General features: G+C 41.8%; 1 protein-coding gene across 1 annotated transcript in view; it reads left to right on the top strand.

The window, feature by feature from the left end:
• LOC103274638 (carboxyl-terminal PDZ ligand of neuronal nitric oxide synthase protein-like) overlaps window positions 1-24,222 on the top strand; it is a 113,115-nt gene that overhangs the window by 50,154 nt on the left and 38,739 nt on the right. Inside the window, exon 8 of the mRNA XM_021705938.1 lies at window positions 6,365-6,423. Within this exon, the coding sequence (XP_021561613.1) occupies window positions 6,365-6,423 (59 nt within the window). The remainder of the gene's footprint in view (window positions 1-6,364; window positions 6,424-24,222) is intronic.

Below are 24,222 nucleotides of genomic sequence, written 5' to 3'. Positions count from 1 at the left end.
CTCAGAGACTCATCAGTGCCATGGGCATCCTTGGAATGTGCAAAAGGGATAAAGAGTAAGACAAAGGAGTTACACACATAGAGTTGGGATATGGCAGAATGCGACAGTTGTCTCGGGCACCAAAAACTCCCTCCCCACTCATGACTTTCTTCCCATTTCTTTCTATTTCTGAAGCTAGTGAGGAGGCAGATCTTTGGGTCCCTGAGCACTTAGCTTATTGGCCTCACTGCCACTGCTGTTATTAGCTCTCATGCTCCCAGTTGGGCCCTGTGAGACCCTGCCTAAGCCTAGATGTGAGGTGGAAGGAGACTGAAGACCAGCCCTGCTCGTGTCCAGTTCTGCTGGTTTTCCTGGGCTGTTTGCAGTAAATGAGGCTGTGAAGGTCCCCCTTTGCCCAAAAGGAGCTCAAAGAGGGACTGACAGCTTTAGAAGTATGCGCCCCTTCTTTCCTCCTCTCTCCCCACACTTCCTTCTACCTTTCACTCCCATCTAGACTGAAAATGTCTCTCTTTCCTGGCATCTCAAGGGAGACCACAGCTGATTCCAGGCAGTGAGTAGCAAAACTGAAATTTTCCTCAAACAGCTATCAAGACTCCAAGTCCTTATTTTCAATTATTTAAAAAAAAAAAAAAGCCTTCAAGGCTTCGAGTATAACTTGAGTTACCAACTTTTCTGAAGACAGTTAAGGTGAGTTTGGTTATAGTTATTGTTCAGTAATACATCTCTGTCCTATCTATGGTTGAAGCCAATTTTGATACATAATTCTGTAAATCTGGGAAGTTAGTTTTTCTTCTTATTTATCTTCTTTCATTTCAAACCTTTTTTTCTAATTTTTTCCCCTTAGAAGTATATTTTCATATAGAAAAGTGAATGGGGGTGGTTTGTGTTTTCTGTTTTTTTTCTTTAAAACATTTTCATAATAGAGGAGATAAGAGAAACAATTTCAGTTCAAGAGAGAAGAATCAAGTTGTTGTTAAAACATTGGAGACAAACATAGTCCTGTGAAGTATGTAAAGTAGCACCCCTACTGAGTTAAGCTTTTTAGGATACTACATTGCCTCTGAATTGTACCTGAGCAGTGGTCAGCACTATACATCAGGAAAAGTTGATTCTAGTCTTGACTGGACTACTAACTAAGGGTGACACCTTGCTTGAGTAGCTACACTGCTCAGGGTATTATTTGAATGATGTATGGTAGGAAGCTATTGAGTGGGTGGGTGGGAAGGGTGGAGAACCTTTAAATCTAAAGCTTCAGGCCTTGAGGAGATTAGATTAAGAAGTTCCAACAAGCTGGACATGATGGCTCACTCCTGTAATCCCAATACTTTGGGAGACCGAGGGGATTGCTTGAGCCCAGGAACTCGAGACCAGCCTAGGCAATATAGTGAGACCTCATCTCTACAAAAAAAGAAAATAAAAAAATTAGCCAGGTGTAGTGGCATATGCTTGTAGTCCTAGCTACTCAGGAGACTGAGGCAGGAGGACTCCTTGAACCCAGGAGACTGAGGCTACGGTGAGCCATGATTGTGCCCCACTGTACTCCACCCTGTGTGTGAAAGAGTAAGACTCTGACTCCAAGAAGAAACAACTACAACCATACTTGCCTTAGATTCTTGAATAACCACAACATTGATGACTTCCTGCAACCCCCCCCCATACCCATTGATCTATCTTGATGATTTCCTGATCTCTTCTTAGATTTAATATTTTTAATCTAAGGATTACTGCAAGATCTTTAAAGGAAAAGGACTGGACTTTAATGGAATTTTCAGAAAAGGAAAATAAATAAGTGGGTGAAAAGATCTTTATGTTTTTTCCCCCTCCTCAGGATATTCTGTATGGGTGCTGGAACCTCATTTAAAAGCAAAGTATTTGTAGCCCCTGCCAATGTTCATTCTAATTAAATTAACACAAAGTACCCCTGAAGTTTGGTTTCCCCCATCCTCCTATTCACGTCTGCCAGAGAATCTTTTGCCAGGGAATCTATATCATTTTGCCTCATTATTCTTTCCTTTTAGTAAACATCTTAGTTACATTCCTTAGAATTGCAAAGAAGAGTCTTGCCCATGTTACCTTTAAGAATGGATGCATATTATGAGGTGAGAAGGAAAAAACATGAGCTGGTGTTTGATGTGTCCAGCTCTTAGCATTGCAGCCAGTTTGAGGGGAAATATATTTGCAGGTTACAGAAACTGTTTGCCGTTACTGGGGCTCAGCCTAGACTCAGTGTAGGACTTGATATCCTCCAAATAGGGATTTTATTGGGTAGAGTTGGGTCTTTTCATCGTAGGGTTTTATGCCAGCCTCTCAATGGCAGTCACCCTCTCCACGGTCAGTCAAGTGTGGATCCTGAGCCTAGCCGGTCATGCCTTGTTAGCAAGATTGTTTTCATCAGATGAACATGGCATGACCCAGTGGGTGGGCAGTGTCTTGGAGTTTCATGGCCTCTTTGGTACATTGAGCCGTTGCTTCTTAACTAACTTTGAAAATCACAGTAGAGCATCAAGGACTATTAGGAGCAGATGGTAAGAACATGAGAGAAGTGAGAATCCATTTCCTCAGGAGCAGAGCTGTTACCTTTGCTGTTAACTCACCAGATATTTAAGGCATAATAGCCATTCATTGAGTACCACTGGAGGTGGGCCCTGGCCAAGAACAGTGGTTATGGGGTCACAGTCATTTGAACACCTTTGGAATGTCACAGGTCCCTCCCTGTGCCGCTCCTAACTGGGACTCAAGAGGAGTAGGCAGTTTGTAAAAGAGATCCTCTGATTGGGGACTTCAGTTTAACCTTTCTTTGGTGCGCAACAATGGTTCTTCATGCTAGGATCACATCAGAGTCACTTGAAATGTTAAAGCTACACATTACTAGGCCTCACTTCAGACCTGTTGTATTCATATCTCCAAAAAGGTGGATCCTAGGCAACTATAGTTTTTTTTAAATTATATATATACGTGTGTGTGTGTATTATATATGTGTGTGTGTACCAAACTTTTGCTTCTGGGGAGATGGAGTAGATTGTACGTTTCCCTATTCTTCCTCCTAAGTATAGCCAAAAACTCTGAACATTGTATATGAAGTAACATAAGATTCTGAGAGGTAGAGAAAAGGCAGCCTGGATAGGAACCTTGGGACCCCAGGAATTACATAGTTGTGAATTCCCTGGGTTTTCTTTTCACCTCATATATCCTAGGCTTGGTACTGTAGAAGCTGGCAACCCAAATATGCCAACAGGAACAGACATAAAAGCCCCAACATAATTCTGCTGTCTCTAACCAAAGAGGAGAAAAAAGACAGCATAGTAAGGCGGAAAACATTTAGACAGTAACCACTTTCTTCCAGCCAATGCAGAGAAGACTGGCCCCACCACCACCCAGGCCAGGCATGGCAGAACAGGAGCCTAGGCTTCTGCCCTTGCTGAGCTGAAATGAGGTGTCTCGGCCACCTGACCAGTTGGTGTCATGGAAGACTGAGATGGATGCCAGGACTTTTATCCCTGCCAGCTGATAATGACTGCCCCAGGCTACCCTCCTCACTCCAGTTTCCCCTGTGGTGTCTGGAGACCATAGAACTTAGATTTCCACCACTGTTTGAGGCCACTTACCCTGTGTATTGCCAGTGGAGACCACATGGGGGACAGTAACAAGTCACTCCTACCCCTCCAAGCAAGGGAAGCCTATTGGGGAGCTAGAACTCCCACCCATACCCAGCGTAATACAGCAAAGTCCAGACCTTGGGTCCCCCTTCCCCCTTGGGTGTCAACAGAGACCAGGTAGGAACCTGGACTTAATTCTCACCTGGCAGTAATAAGGTGACGTCTTCTTCCTTCCCCTGTTGAGCAATATCATAGGAAGACAGTTAATAAAGAAAGCTTAAGTAATACCTAGGGTCTTCTAATACTCAACATGTCCAGATTTCAGCTGCAAATCACTCACTATTCCAGGAATGAGGAGAATCTCAACTCCAATGAAGAGATGATAACACCAAGATAGCAGAGATGTTAGAATTATCTGACAAAGATTTTAAGGCAACCATCACAAAAATTCTGCCATGAGCAACTACAAACACTCTTAAAACAAGTGAGAATGTAGAAAGTCTCAGCAAAGAAAATAAAGAACCAAATGGAGATATTAGAACTGAAAAATGCACTAACTGAAATCAACTCAGTAGATGGACTCAACAGAAGAGAGTAGGAGCTTCTTAAACATCACTTACAGAATTGAATTAAAAGTGCAGGCAGGATATGTGCTCATGGCTATAGATGTGGCTTAGTTTAATGTTTGTGTTGTGGAAAGCTTGCCCTGAGGTCAAGCCATGTTTTAAGCATATTATTATAGTTTACTGTTTAAAGAACTACCGTGGTGAACAATTAGATTATATGTTTAAAATAAACATCCAAGTATTTGGACTTCAACTCTGAAAAATTTCGATGCATCATTTGGAAACCAGCCTAATGTGTGACAGTTATGAGACAATTAAAAAATGCTTTGCTGGGTTAGCAGAAGTATCATGGCTGGGAACTTCGAAGGTAATGCATCTCTCTAACATGCTGATCAGGGATCCTGTTCAGAGTACCAAGTTATGAAGGGGACATGGTAAGTATATTGCGTACAAAGAAATTAAACTATGGTAGCAGGAAATCTGGAAAACTTGTTAAGTGAGGAATGTTTGCAAAACCTGAGATTATTTTTTTAAAGATAAAGGTCTGGACTTGCTGTATTCATGTATTTGAAGGGGTTCTTACTTAAAAAAGAGATTAGTTTCTGTGTTGCTCCAAATAGGTCATTCATATATTAAAATTGTATGGAGTAGTCAGTAACAATTATAAGAAAACATCTTTTAGAAATAGTTAATTTTTAGCTATAATAAGTTTTTGTCTGCAAAACAATGTTTGATATTGAATACTTATAAACCAGTCTAAAATCCACCTCTATGGGTTGGATAGGTGTTGAATCAAAATACAGGGATTGAATGGTGCACGCATGCGTGTGCATGGTGTGTATAGTGTTGTGAATGGGTAAAGCTGATGACAAAAGGCTTTAATGTCACTAAGGGCCTGGACATAGTTTCCCCCAGCCCCTGGCGGAGGGCGAATAATCTCTAAACCCCATATGTTTTGAAAATGGTCACCCTGTGCATTTTTTCTGAAAAATCCATGTAGCTAAAAGCACTCAATTAACCCATTATACACTTCCCTGACCTTTCCCTCCACTGGAGTCTGTCTTTCATAGATGACTGTATTCTTCCTCTAACTTTCCTGGATAGCACTGTCTCTCTGACAAAGGCCAGTGAAGGTGGAGCAGGCTTCTCAGTCCCTGCACCCGGGGGTTGTACCTGATGGGGTGTGATTGGCTGCTGATGCTGGCGCTTTCCCTGCACATTGGGGTGCTGCTCACCTCAGCAAGCACTGCACTTGAACCCACTCTCCTCCCACTCCCATCCCCCTTTCTATCCTCGTTCTGCAGCTTTAGAGGGTCTCCTTTGCATTCATAGTTTGTTAGGTTCAGAGCCAGTATGAATAACCTCTAATGGGTCACTCTGCGAATGTACTAGTTAGCTTACCTGGTTCCTCTGGAACACCCTTCCTCCCACCATACCCCATTTAAGGAAAGGAGGATGTGTTCTACATTTCATTTTTACTTTTTGTTTTGAGTCAGAGTCTCACTCCGTTGCCCAGGCTGGAGCGCAGTGGCATGCTCATGGCCATCGCAGTCTCAGCCTGCTGGGTTCAGGCAATCTTCCTGCCTCAGCCTTCCCGGTAGCTGGGACTACAGACACATGCCACCACGCCCAGCTTATTATTATCATTATTGTTATTTGATTTATTGTAGAGGCGAAGTCTCGCCAAGTTGCCTACGCTGGTCTCAAACCCCTGGTCTCAGGCAGTCCTCTCGCCTCAGCCTCCCAAAGTGCGGAATCACAGACTTTAGCCACCATGCCTTACTGGGCTCTACATTTCATTTGCATTTGACTGCATCATTCACACTCCCTGAAGGCTTCTCTTTGCTCCTTTCTCTTTTTTCTTCCTCCTGCCTCTCCCACTCTTCTGGATTGATTTATCGTCTTTTTTCCCTTATAATTTCTCCAAGAAATTTTGTTAGAGTCTTCCCCCGGTCCCCTAAGGCCTCCTTGACTTCTGCCAATACTCTGTGCCCTGAAGGGACATTCTTCCCACATGCTTGAAGGAAACTGATCAGAGTAGGCACTTGACATTTTCCACTTGCCCTGGAGTAATGAACTCTAGGCTTCTTAGGGAGGACACGTCAGGCCAGGAGCAGAATGCATATGTTCGCTCAACGTGTGTCCTGGTTCTGTAGCCGAGGACAAGCCTAACTTATTCATTTACAGCTTCTTTTATTGCAGAAAAAGGAGTGGACATGGGATGAGAGCAAGATGCTGGTGATGCAGGACCCCATCTACAGGTAAGAGCCCAGTCCAGCACCCAGGACATTGCTGATTCCCAGAGGCCCTCTGCCCTCCCTTGGAACCATGCATGCTGGTAGGACCAAACAAATTTAAATAAACTTGTACTGCTTTTTCCTTCTAAGACCCATTGTTTCTGTTGGATATATATACAAAAAGTAGATCTGCCTTATCTTTGCGATTGAGAGGAAAGTTATCCTAGTCATGCTTGATTGCACTGAAGGAAGTTGTGGAGACTTTCTGCTTGTGTTTAATTCACATCTCTCAGTTGTAATTGGAGGGAGACCTTTTTAATTTGTGCTAGTTTTGTCATAACTGAAACTCCATAATTGCATATATATTGATCAAAATGAGAAAACTGGGTTATTCCATCATGCTGTGCTCACAATTTCCCACAGTTCCTCTTCTACCTCTCTGCCTTTTCAGAAATTGAACATAGATAAGAGCTTTGTGATCACATGGGAAAGCAGAAAATCACAAATGTAATCTCCAGTGCTATGGTCTGAATGGTTGTATCTCTCCAAAATTCATATGTTGAAATCCTAGCCCTCAAGATGATGGTTTTAGGAATTGGGGCCTTTGGAAGTGATTAGGTCATGAGGATGGGGCCATCATAGTTGAGATTAGTGTCCTTAATAAAAGAGGCCCCAGAGAACTAGCTAGCCCCATTGTGGTATCCTTCTACTATGTGGGGACACCACTAGAAGGCTCCATCTATGAACCAGAAAGCAGGCCCTTAGCAGGCACTGGATCTGATGGCACCTTAATCTTGGACTTCTCAGCCTCTAAAATTGTGAGAAATAAACTTCTGTTGTTTATAAGGCACCAAGTTTATGGTATTTTACTATAGCAGATTGAACTGACATACATCCAGAAATTGCTTTCACAATGAGACTGGTATGATTTCTTTAGAGATTCAATGGATGCTCGGCATGTGTATTTCCCTGGGGAGAAGAATACCAGATTGCAGGAACATATAGAAAGCCAGGGGTCTCCCAGAATCCATGGCAGAAATCATAGGTCCCATTCTTGTTTCCTAGATCTCTGCAGATTAAGCCCCCACCTCACCCGTCTCTTTCCTATTTTTGTCGCTGAGAGAATGTCCATTCCTGTAGGAATTTGGGGATCTAGATTTAGGTTTTGATTCTGTCTTTTCTCAAATTATTGTCATGTCTTTGTTGGCAGAAGTAGATAAGGGTTAGACTTCAACTCTGAAGGTAGCAAGATGGTGGCCGTGGTTTCTAGTCAAAGAGCAGATGCTTGTGAAATGCAGTTTCCATTCAAGTGAATATACAGTTATGAAATATCCACACCAGGTCCTGTCCTTGGTAGTTTAGTAGATAAAGTGAGTCCTGGTCCCTTGTTCTCAGGGAGTTTCAGTCTAAGAGGGAAATGGACCCTGAACAAATCACTGTGGGACAAAATAGTGTGTCTGACAAGATGAATTTCTTCCTGTGTGGTCCTATTGTACTTTTTAATGTTTCTTGAAGTAATTGTTACAGCGTTTCTTTCTTTCTTTCTTTCTTTTTATGTCATTCTTTTGCCACTAGACTATGAGGGAAATAAACTATACCTTGCTCACTTTCATATATCCAGTGCCAAGGCTGTGTCTGGCCCATATGAGGCACTTAATAAGTGTGCAATGGGTAGCTGGATAAATGCATTGAATTAATATCTGCAAATTAACATAAGTGTTATGGTGATTCACTGGAGGGAACAATTACTTCTTTCAACTTGAGTGATGAGCAAAAGCTTTAAGAAACAGATTGCATCAGAACCTGGCTTAAAGAATATAAGTGGACAGACATCTATCATTTGCATTTTGTAAAAGGAAAAGTATCTAGGGTTTTTTTTTCATTTTTGTTTTTGTTTTTTAGTTGGAGTCTCACTCTGTCACCCAGGCTCCCATACCTCCCCGCTCCATACCTAACCCCTACAGGCTCAAGCTATCACTGATCTGCTTTCTGCTGTAGATGAGTTTGCACTTTTTTAGAATTTTGTATAAATAGAATCATACAGCATATTTTCTCTTTTGTAGGGGTGGGCTGAAATGCAGTGGCATGCTCATGGCCACCGTAGCCTCGACCTGCTTGGGTTCAGGCAATCCTTCTGAGCCAGCTGGAACTGCAGACAAGTGCCACCATGCCTGGATAATTTTTTGGTTTATTGCAGAGACGAGGTCTTGCCAGGTTGCCGAGGCTGGTCTCAAACCCCTGGGCTTAAGCAGTCTTCTTGCCTCTGCCTCCCAAAGTGCTGGGATTACAGGCACGAACCACCATGCCTGGCTGGTATTTGTTTGTTTGTTTGTTTTAATGCTGGCACCATATACATTTTTTAAAAAGTCACCTCTTGAATTTGAATTTTGGCTTTTGCTGGTTGAAAGAAAAGACTTTCTCCAGAGTTTTCACTTATCCCAAATAAGCTGCTGATTTTTGTGTATATTTTAGCAGGTTTATTGAGGTATAATTGGCAAACAAAAATGGAACTTATATCTAAAGTGAATTATTTATTTATTTATTTATTTATTTATTTATTTGAGTTGGAGTCTCACTCTGTCGCCCACACTGGAGTGCAATGGCCACTCCCGGCCACTGCAGCCTCGACCTGCTGAGCTCCGGTGATCCTTCCGCCTCAGCCTTCAAGTAACCGGAATTACAGGCATGCGCTACCATGCCTGACTGATTTTTTGATTTATTGTAGAGATGAGGTCTTGCTGCCCAGGTGGGTCTCGAACCCATGGGCTCAGGCAATCCACTCACCTCAGCCTCCCAAAGGCGCGGAATTATAGGCTGAGCCACCGAGCCCGGCTTAAAGTGAATGATTTATTAAGTTTTGACACGTGTACATATTTGTGCAACGATCACTTCAGTCAAGAAGATGAGCATACCTGTTACCCGCCAAAGTTTCCTTGTGCCTTTGTGTAATCCTTCCCTCCCATACCTCCCGCTCCATTCCTAACCCCTACATGCTCAAACTACCACTGATCTCCTTTTTGCTGTAGATGAGTTTGCACTTTTTTAGAATTTTGTATAAATAGAATCATACAGGATATTTTCTCTTTTGTGGGGGTGGGGTGCTGGCTCCACTCAGCAAAATTTATTTTGAGATTCATTCCTTGTCATTGCATGTATCTATAGTTCATCCCATTTTATTACTTAACAGTGTTCTGTTGTATGGGGAGACCACAATTTGTCTTGCCATTCATGTGTTGATGGATGTATGGGTGCCTACTACAGTGAAAACTTCTATGAATGTTCATGTACAAGTCTTTGTGTGGACATATGGCTTTATTTTTCTTGAATAAATACCAAGAAGTAGAATAGCTGAATCATATAGTAAGTACACATTTATCTTTTTAAGAAATTGCCAAATTGCTTTTCAAAGTGTGGTGTATGAGTTCCAGTTCCTCCATATCTTTGCCGACATCTGGTATTTTCAGTCTTTTAAATTTTAAACCTTTAAGTAGGTTTGTATTAGGATCTCATTGTGGTTTTAATTTGCATTTTCCTAATGACTAATGGTGTTGAATATCTTTTCATCTTATATGGCATTCATATATCTTTGTTTGAAGCATCTGATGGTTCAAATCGTTAGCCCATTTTGTTTTCTTATTGCTGAATTTTGAGAGTTCTTTATAAATTCTAGATATGTCTTTTATCAGATATATGATTTACAAATACTTTCTTCATGTCTGGCTTGTATTTTCTTTTAATAATGTCTTTTAGAGAGCAAAAATTTTAAATTTTGATGATGTCCAGTGACCAATTTGTTTTTTGTTTTATGGATGGGCTTTTGATACCATATTGAAGAAATCTTTACCTAACTCAAGATTACAAAACTTTTCTGTTTTCTTCTAAAGCACCAAGTTATATTTTAGGTTTTATGTTTAAATATATGATATAATTTGATTTAGTTTTTTATATGATATGTGGGATGACTCAGAGTTCATCTTCTTCTCCTCTGCCTCTTCCTTTTCCCTGTTCCTCTCCCTCTCTGCAAATTGATATTTAGTTGTGCCAGCTCCGTTTATTGAAAAGACTATTCTTTCTCCACTGAAGTACCTTTGCACTTTTGTTAAACATCAGTTATCCATATTTTTGTGGTCTTTTTCTGGACTCTCTATTCTGTTCCATTCTTCTAATTGTCTGTCTTAACACTAGTACCACACTGCCTTGATTACCATAGCTTAATAATAATTCTTGACATCAGATTGTATTAGTTCTCCAGCTTTGTTTTTTTTTCCCCGAAGATTTTTCTATCTGTTCACTTTTAAGGGAAAATACTATATTTGTGGAACGTGGGGACCACCAAAGACATTTTAAATTTTGAAACAAATTTGTCTTTGGCCCCAGAATTCACACAATAGGCTTTCTGGTTGTAGGTGTCTTGTGGATGTCTCCCTAATCTATCAAAATTTAGCAACTTGTGTTTATGAACAAAAAAACTTTAGCCAGTGTTTTTTCAGTCTCCTGGGTACTTTTTTCCTCAATATATAAAATTGTAGTGGTTTGGTCAGTGTACATGTGAATTTGTTTATCTATGTTTGTGGGTAGATAAGAGAACAATTTTTTAAACTATATATGGTCCATTTTATCATGAATAAGAATTTTTATCATCATGGTAATATGGTAACATTTACAAATGAGCTTTTCGTTGTTACTGTTATTTTTCTGCTCTTAAGGAACTACTCTGGTTTGATTCAGTAGCACTGCTAGGAACACTCAAGTGTTCTGCTTAGGCTAATGAAGTTTTTGTTTTTTATTGTCAAATTTTAAACTTAAATATTTTGCATTCCTCAAATAGAATAACAGGATCATGAATTTTTTAAAATGGTGATGAAATAAATATATTTTTTTTCCATTTTAACCATTTTTAAGTGTAATTCAGTGATGTTAATTACATTCACACTGTTTTGCAACCATCACCGCTATCTGTTTACAAAATATTTTACTCACACCAAACAGAAACTCTGCCCATTAAGTACCTGTCCTATTACCACCTTCTCCTAGGCCTTGGTGACCTCTAAAATCATGGCATTGTAAGAGGTTACTAGCACCATGGTTGACCTCTAAACCCGTTTCCCCTTTATTACAAGATACCTCTTTATCACAGAAAATGATTTGCTATTACTGTGTGCTTCATTAAGCAAACGTTTAAAATTTGTATAATTTTAAAAAATTTATTCTAGCTTTTGTCTTTGGAGCCACAAATATATAGATCTTATTTCTCTTTCTTTTCAATTAATCTGAGTTCCTGAAGACATTCTGATTATATTTTTATAGACTTCTAAATTTTAGAACACAATATTTCTTCTTAAAATGTTAGAATTTAATAGAATATTCCAGATATTCTATCTTTTCAATGTAATATGGAAGATACACTTTTACCCCCACACTACGGAATGTTGCATTAATTTTGTTTGTTTGTTTGTTTGTTTTGTTTTGTTTTTTTTGAGTTGGAGTCTCACTCAGTCGCCCAGACTGGAGTGCAGTGGCCGCTCCCGGCCACTGCAGCCTCGCCTGCTGGGCTCCAGTGATCCTTCTGCCTCAGCCTTCCAAGTAGCCGGAATTACAGGCATGCGCTACTACGCCTGGCTGATTTTTGATTTATTGTAGAGATGATGTCTCGCTGCCCAGGCGGGTCTCGAACCCGCGGGCTCAGGCAATTCACTCACCTCAGCCTCCCAAAGGCGCGGGATTATAGGCTGAGCCACCGAGCCCGGCAACATTAATTTTTAATGAATTAAATCACACTATCATTTGTTTACTTGTTTAGTTAGGTTTGCTTGTTTAATTGTTTGTTTACTTGTTTAGTTGTTTACTTGTTTGATACTAGGTCTTGGTGAATTTATAGTCCAGAATCCTTAGGATATTCACAGTTATTAATATATATGTTATGTATATTAATGTTAAATGTAATTTTTTGTGACTTTTCTTCAGTTTTTTAATTCGCTTGAATAAAGTTTCAGTCAGGAAAGCAGAATTTGTTATAGGATTTAGACCTGTGCAATTGTAGTAGGATCTGGGAAGTGAAAAGTACAGAAAGGGTCAGAGAAAAGTCATTAACCAACCCTGGTGTGGGTTATGAGTCAGAATTTGCAGAAAGCCAGGCACATCCATGTGCTAGTAGTTCTAGGTTAGAACTGCAGAGGGGACAGGTGCAGGAGTCTGTGGAAGGCTGTTGACTTTTCATGGATACCACCTTCGAGTCTGTAGTGAAGCTTCTGGTCATGGACCTGGGTTCATTGTTGTTCAGCAGTGCTGGCAGTTATGAAGGAGTGCTGGATACAGAGCACAGAAAAGTGACGACAGATGTAGAAAAACAGCTTGCTGATACCTTGATATTCATTCCCTCCTTCCCACCTCTAGTCAGTGATGACCTCCAGATTGTGATGGCTGATGCTTCACTTTCTGCTTCCCAAATCACACATACATAACTCTAAACAGGACCTTTATAAGGAAGGAAGTACTAAGATACATAGTTCTAATGTAGCTGAGTTGACTCAGTACAAAACCACTACACCAGATTCCAGTAACAGGCTAACTGTCCCTCCTAGTTTTTTGTTATGTGCAACTTAAATGAGAATACTGTTATCCAAGTAACTGATAAGACTGTTGACTAGAATGGTGGTAGGCCTGGAAAATAAAGACTTTATGTTTTTATTCTTTTACTTATTTTGGATTTCATTTTATTTGTTAACATGCTTTTTCTACTCTTTCTGTTTTAAAAAGCATGCTTCTAGAAAAACAGTAAGTTAAATGGTATTGAAGTGGTTGTACCATTACAGAAGACACTGCACTTTTGAATTTTAATTTCATTATGTTGGTGTCTCCTATTCTAGTCTTATCAGTAGGCATAGATAGAATTAGCATGTTTGGCTAAATTATGCCCTAGGATATTTATGTTCCTTAATACTAGGGTTTAGACCAGCCGGCAAAAATCCTTTTTTAAACTAGAGGAAGTTTTAATCTGATCTGAAATTTTCAGGAGTCAGACTGGAAGTGATTTTTTTAGTTGTGAGTTTAAATGATCAAACCAGGTAGAGTCCCTATATGGATGTCTCCAGAAATGACATCAATTAACATCCAAACAGATAGTAACATTATTACAAATTAGGAGCAGTATGTTCCAACTTTGACCTTCCACATTGATCTCTATTTAGATTTTAAGAAAGTAAAAGACAAATTATTCAGAGCTAACCAGAGAAGGGAAGAAGGGATGTGTGGAGGGCTAACATGTACTGTTCTTTGTGCTGGGCATTGGGGGATACTGGTATATTAGTCTGGGTCTAATCAGAAGACAAGCCACACAGTGATTTAAATAGGGAAGGTTTATTATAAAGAGTTATTAGGAAGGTATAAAAAGGAGAGTACTCAAGGAAGCACAAACTTTGAAGAGGGACTCCTCTCCAAGATGCCCTGCGGACTTTATTGTCAAAGGTAAGATTGCAACCATTGGCAGAAAAATTCACTGGGTTGCCTAGACCAGAGCTGGTCCCAGTTGCTAGTTCAGGTGCCGGGTGCAGGTGACCTGCAGCTTGTGGTTGGATACACAGGTGGAATCAGAGGATGGCTGTGGTTGCTAGGCATCACGTATGCAGTGTCTGCATTAGGAGAGCTGTGAGAAATGAACCTGGAGGTAGGAGACAAGCTAGCAGAGGGAGTTGGGGCATCACCTGGGATAGGAGGCAGTGGCAAGGTGATCACCAGGCTGGCCTGGGGCTGGGAGGTTGCCAAGGGACTATGTGTTCTGGGCGATGGCCTCATGCCCACACCACTGAGCAACTGTGCAGCAGTTGAATCAAGAGAAGCCCTTTCTTCCTGCAGTGTCCCTCCATTCTATAAAGAAATCTTCACATCATGCTCACTGTATGGGAGACATGCTTAAAGGAATTCTGTCCATTATCACAGAGTGTGTATTGAAAGGCAAATTTGGAGCTGAGTAGCAATAAATTTGTGCAAGTGGTTACTAGAATATAGTCCTACCTCAAAAAATATAGTCGGATGGGACTTGACATATGTTACCTCACCAATCCTGACAACAACCCTGTGTGGTAGAATCTGCCATTCTCCTTAAGATGAATACATTATGCTTCAGTGATATTAGGTAACTTCCCCATAGTCACACAGCTAGTACATGATCAGAGAACTCTCTGGCACTCATGCTTTTCGTGTGTGTGTGTCGACGTCTCACTCTGTTGCTTAGGCTGGACACATTCATGGTCACTGCAGCTTCAATGTGCTGGGCTCAGGCGATCCTTCCACCTCATCCTCCCCAGTAGCTGGATCTACAGGTGCATACTACCATGCCCAGCTAATTTTTTGATTTATTGTAGAAATGAGGCCTCACCAAGTTGCCCAGGCTAGTCTTGAGCCCCTGGCCTCAGGCACTCCCCTCACCTCTACCTCCCAAAGTGCTGGGATTATAGGCATGAGCCACTGTATCCAGCCTGGCAATCATGCTTTTGTCCTGTCTGTCTTACCTCTGTGTCCAGTGCTATTTATCTTTCAAGACAAGTCCACTCATTCATATACCTGCAAATTTTGGTTTTATTACAAAAATAATATACCAAAATGCAGGACAAACAGACTCTATTTTAAGGTAAATGGGGATTTGGCTATTCTGTGATACTTGGTTATTTCTTGGGAAATCAGGGTACCTCTGTAGTATGTTTCACTTATTAACCATCAAGAGTTTAAATGATCAAGCCAGGCAAGATTCAGGAAGCACATCAAATTACAAGCAAGGTAAATTAAAACAAAATCAGAGCCTGGCTCAGTAGCTCAGCCTGTAATCCCTGGCTTGGGGAGGCTGAAGTGAGTGGATTGCCTGAGCCCGCGGGTTCGAGACCCGCCTGGGCATCTTGGCGAGACCTCATCTCTAGAATAAATAAAAAATTAGCTGGACATGGTAGTATGCGCCTGTAGTTCCAGCTACTTGGAAGGCTGAGGCGGAAGGATCGCCTGAGCCCAGCAGGTCGAGGCTGCGGTGGCTGGGAGCAACCACTGCACTCCAGTCTGGGCAACAGAGTGAGACTCCAACTCAAAAAAAACCAAAAAAACAAAATCAATTCTTAAACTCTAGACTCATAGTAAAGAAACTACTGAATGTTAAAGACAAAAGTTTTGAGACAACCCAGAGGGGGAAAATATATTGCCTATAATTTTTTAATAGTAAAACTGGAAGCCAGAAGATAGTGAATATCTTTAAGAATGTGGTAATTTAAGTGCCTGTCAATTGCTGAAGCTTAGAAAGTGCCCCATAAATATCTTTTTGTTGTGGAAGTAAGGTAAAAGAAGTCCTAAGCAACATTTGTAAAGAAATGGAAATAAATGAAAAAGGCATCCATTCTTAAAGGAGAACCAGTCATTCCCAGTAAAGGTGGAAGAAAGACTCTAGGGCTTATGAGATGGAGTAGGTGGTAACTTTTGCAGCAACAGTTTTGGTAGAGAGGTAGGGGCAGTCTTTGAGTTACTTGATAGTGAAAGAAAGGTGAATCCATGGTAGGATGAATTACAACTTAACAGTGGAATCAAATATATATTTTAAAAAGAGGAATAGTAATATCTTTATAAAGGGAGGAGGAAAGGATCTTACGGGAACAAAGATTAAAGGCTTCTAAAGTCTATATCATTGTTTTGTTTTTTTGTTTTTTGTTTTGAGTTGGAGTCTCACTTGGTTGCCCAGACTGGAGTGCAGTGGCCGCTCCCGGCCACCGCAGCCTCGCCTGCTGGGCTCCGACGATACTTCCGCCTCAGCCTTCCGAGTAGCCGGAATTACAGGCATGCGCTACCACACCCAGCTGATTTTTTGATTTGTTGTAGAGATGAGGTCTCTCTGCCCAGGTGGATCTCGAACCCGCGGGCTCAGGCAATTCACTCACCTCAACCTCCCTAAGGCGCGGGATTACAGGCTGAGCCACCGAGCCCGGCTAGTCTATATCATTGTTAAGCATTATTTTTCAAAATGTAACAGACAATTCTGACCCTGGGATATATAGGTAGAATCACATAATCATGAGAGAAGGCAGATGCTATAATAATTAGTCACTCTATTGTTTGTGGAGCCAAAAAAACACTCTCAAGATTTAAGAACCCTTAAGGAAAACTCTCCAAAACTCATGCTATCCCTCCAAAATCAGACAGAGACCTCCTGGACAGAGACGACCCTATAATTGCCCTTCCTTCAAGCCTCCACATACCCTAATCCTCCAACTCAAACCCTGGCGTGCATTCCCTTTTTTCTATTTCCATTAGACTCTGGAAGGGGCCAAAGGCACAAACAGTCACAAAAAATCAGGGAAGGAGGCACAGACCTGGAGCCAGAGCCAGTTCTTTGCTTATGATACATGCATCTCATTTGTTTTCTATGTGATTTGTAAGTGACAGGGTGACGTCTGCACCTTCCCATTCTATTTCTGTAAGGATGAGTGGCTTCTCCTCTGGCCTCCCATTGTCTTAGGTTTCTGAGGGGCCTCTGCCCAACTGGGAAAACATAACCAGGGATCTGGAGGCAGCCCTGCCTAAAGACCTCTCCCTAACTTCTCAGTTGGCTAGCCCATGTGGCAGATATAAGTGTCCATCACTTTAGTCATGAGTGTAGAGTTGATTTTTTATTCCCCCAGGCTTCAGAACCTTTCATTGACAGTGTCTTTTTAGACATATACATGAGTAGGAATTACTCACCCAATTTTACGCATGGAGAGCCTTATGATCTAAGGAGGGGAACGAAATGTCATTCATGCCATCTGGCTTCTGTTAGTTTCCATGGCTGCTCTGCAATCGCTTACCCATCCTGGTAGAAATGCCATTCACTAATGTCTTCTCACCCTCTTCTACCTCTCAGCTCTGTCTGCACACCCTCACTTTCTGTAGGTGACCCTCCCCCTCTGTGAGATCCCTCAGCCGTCCTCCCCTCCCTCAGAAAATCTTTGTGTTGTTGGCCCTGTCTCTCTGTCTCCACATCTCTCTGTTCTGCACCACGTTCACTTGTTTCTTCACCTTGAACTGCGCTTCATCTCTCATGTTTTCTGCACTCCCTCCCTCTCCTTGCAGATGTGCTCAGCTCTCTCCTGTCCTGAAGCAACCCCCTTCAACCCAGCTAACCCCATGAGAGAGCACGTCTTCTGTTAATCCTCCCTTGCTTCCTTCCCAGAGTCCTGTGTATGTCTTCCTCAGGGCCCACCATCCTGCAGTTCCGCGGGGTCTGGCTTCGACTCCATCACGTCACAGAAACTCCGCCCTCCACGTTGATCGTGCAGTTCTCCTTGCTTCCAAACACAGCAGTATGTCCTGGGTCCTTCTGCATTCCTCTGCAGTACCATCTGCCACGTCTCTTGTTTCTCTTATTTCTGGCTTGTGTCTCCCTTTCTTTTGTTTGCTTTCAGACCTACATAGTTATATGTTTCCTTTATCTTTCCTTAAAGGAAGAGTCTGCATGGTAGTGTTATTCCTCTTCATAGGCTGGACAAAGTTTCTTGGGCTTAGTGAGTGTCAGTAAATACCTGGAATGGACAGTGAGCCTCCAGTAAAGGACTGATAACCTATAAATCATTTAAGGCCCTGTAACTATAAGTCATATGCATGTGCATGTATTAGCATACATTTCTGAGACCTTTTTTTCCTCTCTCCTTCCTTCTCTTTCATCTTTTCTTTTCAAAAGTGAGCTCCCTCAGCTGTCCTGTCTATCTGTCCGTCGTCCATCTGTTGATCGGTCTAGCTATTGGTCTGTCAGTCTTTCTGTCTGTCTATCTGTATGCCACTATATAGAAAGCACTAAGAATGTAAAGAGGACCCATGTCCTCAAGTTTCCCACTATAGCTCCTGCTTTCTGTGATAGTCTTCAGATAGATGTTCGGGAGAATATGATTGAGGCATACATTTTAAAATTACCAAACAATACATGCTTGTTACTAAAAGTAATGAAGAGTTTTGTGATGGAAAATGTGAATGTTCTTCCTTCAACACCTATTCCTTCTAGTGCTGCTCCATATGCAAATACATAGACACTCAGATACTGTTTTCAAAGTCTAATGTTCTATGTTTAGTTCTACAGTTATCCTGTTTTTCCTTCAGTAATATATCAAGAACTTCCTCCCACATCTGTACTTACAGTCTTCCCATGATGGCTCTGACTCTGTGAGTTCCAAAGTGAAAGTGGTATTTTAGGAAGACAAGTCTGGCTTGGGACAGAATGCTCCCCAGGTGGGGAGAGACTCACGTCAGTGAGATGGATTATGTGGGCATCTGAGTGCAATGGGAAGAGTGTCTGTGTCTGGCCAAAATTCGTGACAACAATAGAAATGCTTAGAAAGAGGTCAGTCTCTGAGCTGTTTTAAGCAGGAACCATTCAGACCAGTGATGTCTGAATTTAGAGCGTAAATGAGGGAAGGAAGAGGAGGCCCCAGTGACCTCAGCTTGAAGCTTTAGTACTTTTACCTTCACCTTTTCTGAGAGCCTCTGGTGGCATTCCACTTGCTTTTAATGAAATACAGTCATGGCAAAAGAGTGGAAATTTGTGTCCTAGTAACTCTTAGCATGAGCTCCTTGAGGACAGGGACTAGACCTATTTTACTCACTAGTGTATCACTAGTACCTGGAGACTGACCTTAGCACACAGTAGATACCTAGAAAACAAATACAGCATCAAGCTAGGGCAGCCTTGATCTGCTTGCTTGCCACACTAAAATGTTCATTTCGAAAAGATTGTAAAGCTGATATCTTCTTGCTGGCTTTAACCTTACTCTTCTCAGTGGCCTAAAGCATGGCCCGCACTAGAGAGTGAACAGACCTGCACAGCAGAGGACTAAAAATAGCCATTGGAACAATCAAAATTAAAACCTCTGGATCAGTCTCTCTGGGCCTGTCCTTAGAGGGCATCGTTTACACTAATCATGATGGAAAATTAAATTAGGCCAACTTTAGAAAATTGCACGAAATTAAATACTGTCTACCAGGGAAATACCCTGTGGAAGAAGTAACAGGGGAACAGGGAAACCGGGTTGGTACCAGGTCTGCTACTAAGTGATTGACTGGTTTCAAATTTCATTACTCTGTGCTTCATTTTCTCCTTCTTGAATGTATCAAGGGAATCCGTTTATAATTTGTGCAAAGCGTTGAAGAGTTTCAGATGGGAAAGTGTGTGCAAAATAAAATGGATACGTCTTCCCTTGGCTTCTCTTCCTGCTACCAAATTGGCACTGGCCTGGGTGTCCTTTGGATGGTCTTGAGCTCCTCTGGGACACACATATCTTTGGGAATCTGATGCTAACTTGATTTTCTCCCTAGGGGAAAAAAAATCATTCTTGCAAAATTTTGAATTTTAGGAGAATTAATGAACCCCATAGTTCTGCAGGTTCATGAATTTCAAGATAAGATTCCTTTTTTGCCAATACATATTGTATACCATCTTTGAATGTTTGCATCTAAAGCTGGGAAGGGTTATCATTGACTATTCTACTTCTCAAATAAGAATAGGAGGAGGAAAAAAACCAACCGATCTAGCTTTCTTAACAATGTAATGTTTGAATGATTAATACGTATTACTTGCCAGCCTAGAAGGCATTTGCATCTAGTTAGAGGAGTCTTATTATTCAAAACAAATCAATCTCAAATTGGTGAGTTTCAGATTAGGAGAAGGTTGGGTGCGGAGGCTCACACCATAATCACAGCACTTTGGGAGGCCAAGGAGAGAGGATGACTTGAACCCAGGAATTTGAGGCTACAGTGAGCTGTGATCTTACCACTGCTCTCCAGCCTGAGTGACAGAGCAAGACCCTGTCTCTCAAAAAAACCAAAACAAACAAAGAAATAAAATAAAAGGGAGATAATTTGCATAGGGAGAGCCTTTGTTGTTCTTGAAATCACGTGAATTATTGAGACTTTGGCATAGAATCTGTATTTCACACTGATATATAAGGACCATGTTGTGGCTCATGGGAATGGCCATTGTGTTACCAACCTTAACCCTAAAAACCGATGAGATTGCTCTTGATTCAGAAGTGTAGCCTCTGTCTGACAATCCTTTAATATTAATAGATAACCTCTGGGATTGTGCTAGGACAGTGTCATAGTTCATCCCACAGTGGCAACTTGGGTATTTTGCACTGAACACAGGACACTGTGTGGCAGTACTCTGTCCTCCAGCCTGACTGGGTAAGCCCGCTGTAGGTTCCTTTTTGTGTCTTGGCACAGTTGGGAGGAAGGGTGGCAACGTCATGCCTCTGAGAGTAAAATCATTCTGTGAGTCCAGGCCTCCTCTCTGGAAGCACAGAACAAAAGCTGTAGAGCTGAGGGCAACTTGGAGGTTCAGGGGGTTAAGCACAGAATTCAGGAAAGACGGAGTGGGATGAGAAAAGCTGAATTGTCTGCAAAGCCCACATCTTTTGTCAGGAGACCTGGCTCATGAGGAGTTAGTCCTTCCCAGTTGCTGACAGTAGTCACGGTCAAACCATGATTTGTTGAGGAATCCTCTGTATCTGGCTTAGCATTTCTGCCTGCCAAATTCTTATTCATCTCTCAAAATTTACTTTAAATGCCACATCCACCAGGAGTTCTTTCCTGTTTTCATCCCCACCTCCACCGTGGGGGATCTAATGTCTGCTTCTCCTTTGAACCTCTACAGTTGTATAGCCTTTAAGTTCATCCTTGCATTGTGGTTATTTGTTTGTCTTACATTTTTTAATAGGAACTGCATCTTATTTATCTTTGTGTCTCCTTAACTATTGCCTTGCACTTAAGAGTAATTGATACATTTTTGTTAAATGTAATTGATTTATTAAACTTTTGCCAAATCCCCAGGAAGTAGGTACACTCATTCTGTAGACTTTTATCCAGGATTGAATGGATGAATGAATGAATGAACCAACCAACCTACAAACATGTGATCAGCACTGTGAATGAATGAACCAACAACCTACAAACATGTGGTCAGCACTATGTATGAATGAATGAATGAACCAACTAGCCTACAAATATGTGATCAGCACTGAGAGTAGCCCATATGTGAAGGTTTTGGGAGAGAGAGGGTGACAGAAAAATTATAACATTAGAACATGAAAATGTATGTTCTAATAGAAGATAATAAACAGCACATAAAATAGCTACTAAAAAGACTGTGTGCAGTTGAGAATACTGAGAAACAAGAAGTCAATTGACCTTGTTTAGCTTTGCTCAGGGAGAGACCCCAACACCTCTTATTTTTGTGTATCTAAACATATCAATTTATCCTATATATTTATAAAATGTTATTTTAGATTCAGGAGTACAAGTACATGTTTGTTATGTAGACATATTGTGTAGTCATGGGAATTGGGCTTCAGATGACCCATTCCCCAGATAGTGAACATTGTACCCAATAGGTCATTTCAGAATCCTCACCTCCCTTCCCACATCCCTCCCTTTTTAGTTCCCACAGTGGCTATTGTTTCTATCTTTGTGACCATTTAGCTCCCACATGTAAGCAAGAACATGTGGTGTTAGTTTTATGTTTCTGAGTTAGCTCACTGAAGATGATGTTCTCCAGCTCCATCCATGTTGCTGCAAAGGACAGGAAATACTGTGGGTTTAACCACTAAGCATGGCCACATTTGAACGTGCACATCCTTCTTCTTCATATAGGCCAAGAGGGGATGCCAGTCCTGTCCTGTTACTGCTGTGCAGTTCACTCTTTGCTCTAGGGGCTGATTATCTTTTCTGTGGATTATCTTGGCCTTTGACTTCATCTGCTGTCTCATTTGTTGCAGTTTTATTCATAACTCTTAATTACCAGAGGGTAGATGGGAGAAATAAAATCATCATAAATGGTAAATGTGTTCATCATGTTTCTATTAATGGCCCCAATAAAAGGTTTTTCAGAGGGGATGAGCAGGAAAAACCTCAGAATGGCAGCCCCTGAGGGATGTGACCTGCACAGGAGCTCACTGTTGCTCCTTGTCTCCCATTAGCACATAATTAATTGTGGAAGATAGATGGGACTGCTGGGGGAGGCAGAGTATTACAGGGACATTTCCTTCCAGAGTTGAAGCAGGCATCCAGGTGCTGGGCCAGTGCTCTATCCTGTCCTCATCCTCAAACACTGTTAAAAAAACCAGCCAGCCTACAAACATGTGATCAGCACACACACACGCACACACACACATACACACATGCTTATGTATACACCCATGCACATCTGTTTCTTTGTGTGTGCATATATGTGTGTAAGAAGAATTTTGTTAATCAAAAGAGCTAAACTCAAATTTCTCCCAGTTGCCTGTGTTCACTGATGGGAAGAACAAAGCCCTAAGGAAACAATTAAGCCTGTCAGACACCTCAGCTGATAAAGAGGAGTCTGACAAGCTAAATGTAAAAGAGCAACTGCAAGAGCTCATAAACCAGGTCCCAAGAGAGCATTCAGTGTCCCTGGTCAGGCCTCCCACCTTCCAGCTCTCCTACCCATCCCACGGGTCGTGAGAGCCTGGATGAATTCATATGGATCTCCTCTCTAAGAAAACAGGAGCAAAATATTTCTGATTTCGTATGCTTACCTTTGGTTCCATGTCACGTTGCTGATGGTTGTTCCCAGGAGAAATGCAGGTCCGGGGCAGTTAAAACAGCTTTTGCTTTTTATTAGGAACTTGACTAAAAATTAAACTGACCTCTTGCCTTAACCAGCCCTACTTCTACTTGTACAGCAGAACAGCCTCAGGTCTCTGGCAGGGAAAGGCTTAGCCACTTCAGAAAGGCCTCCAAAATGCTGCCTAAAAAAAGGGAGGGGAACACAGCCAAGGGTAGGACTGGCCTCCACCTTAGCAGCAGGTTCGTAACCAGTGCCCCTGAATCTGAGGTGAGCTCCTCACTTGGACCCTGCCTTCTGCTGTCTCTGCCTGTACTATGAGCCATCATTTCCCTATATTTCCCTCAGATCTTGAGGCTGTTTCTGTTCTGTTTCTTCTTTTCTAGCTTACAAATAAGCTCATGTTTTGCCATCCTAAATGAAAAGATGCCTCTCAAGCCTATCATCCTGTCTTGCCCTTTTGCTGCCAAACTCTTGGGAGTAATTGCATTTGCTATATTTCCAAAACACCTACTCCCTTTTCAACTCATGATTGGGCTTCTGAACTACTCAGACTGCTCTTGCTAAGGCCACCGGTGATGTCTCAGGTGCTAAATCCATGGCTTATGCTGTTTAGTCACTGCAAAGCTTTGAATGCTGTGGATCTTTCTGGAGAATCTGTCCTCCCTCAGCTTCTGTGTTGGCTTTTCCTGTTCCTGATCTGATCTCCTTGTCTTTTCCTATGCAGTATTTTTTTTTTCTTCTGTCCTCTGTTTAAGTGGATACTGTTGACGGGCTTCTCTTAACGAACCCCTGGTCGTCTTGTTCTTCTTGCTCCTGAAGGGTCCTCATATGTCCCATGGCCTCAGCCACTCTTTAAGTCCCAATGATTCCCAAGTCCATGCTTCTCCCTTGCTCCCCCACCCCCAATTCCTTAATACCAGTTGCCTTTTAAGAAAGTCCATCTGCCTTTGGCTCCTCAAAGTTGACACATCCAGAACCACACTCTTCCTCCTCCTTCCCTGTCCCCGAGGTCTTCTATTCCTTATGTGGCCCTTGACCCAGTTGATGTTTAATCCGCCTGCCAAGTCACCCAAGTTACTCAATGCAGAAACCTCTCCTTCTGCTTCCTTATCACACCCAGAGAAATTACTTTCAAGCCCATGTCCTCTGCCCATGGTGGCTATCCCTGCCTTAGTTAGGCCTCCAGCATTTCTTGTCTGGGCTCAGGACTGATTGGTCAGTCTGGCTGCACAGACTGTGCA

The sequence above is a fragment of the Carlito syrichta genome, unplaced genomic scaffold (genome assembly GCF_000164805.1).
Source record: "Carlito syrichta isolate Samal-C Ts95f unplaced genomic scaffold, Tarsius_syrichta-2.0.1 Scaffold314838, whole genome shotgun sequence".
In the NCBI taxonomy this organism is placed as follows: domain Eukaryota; kingdom Metazoa; phylum Chordata; class Mammalia; order Primates; family Tarsiidae; genus Carlito; species Carlito syrichta.
The sequence above is the reverse complement of the archived record's forward strand: the minus strand, read 5'-3'. Positions and strand labels throughout refer to the sequence as shown.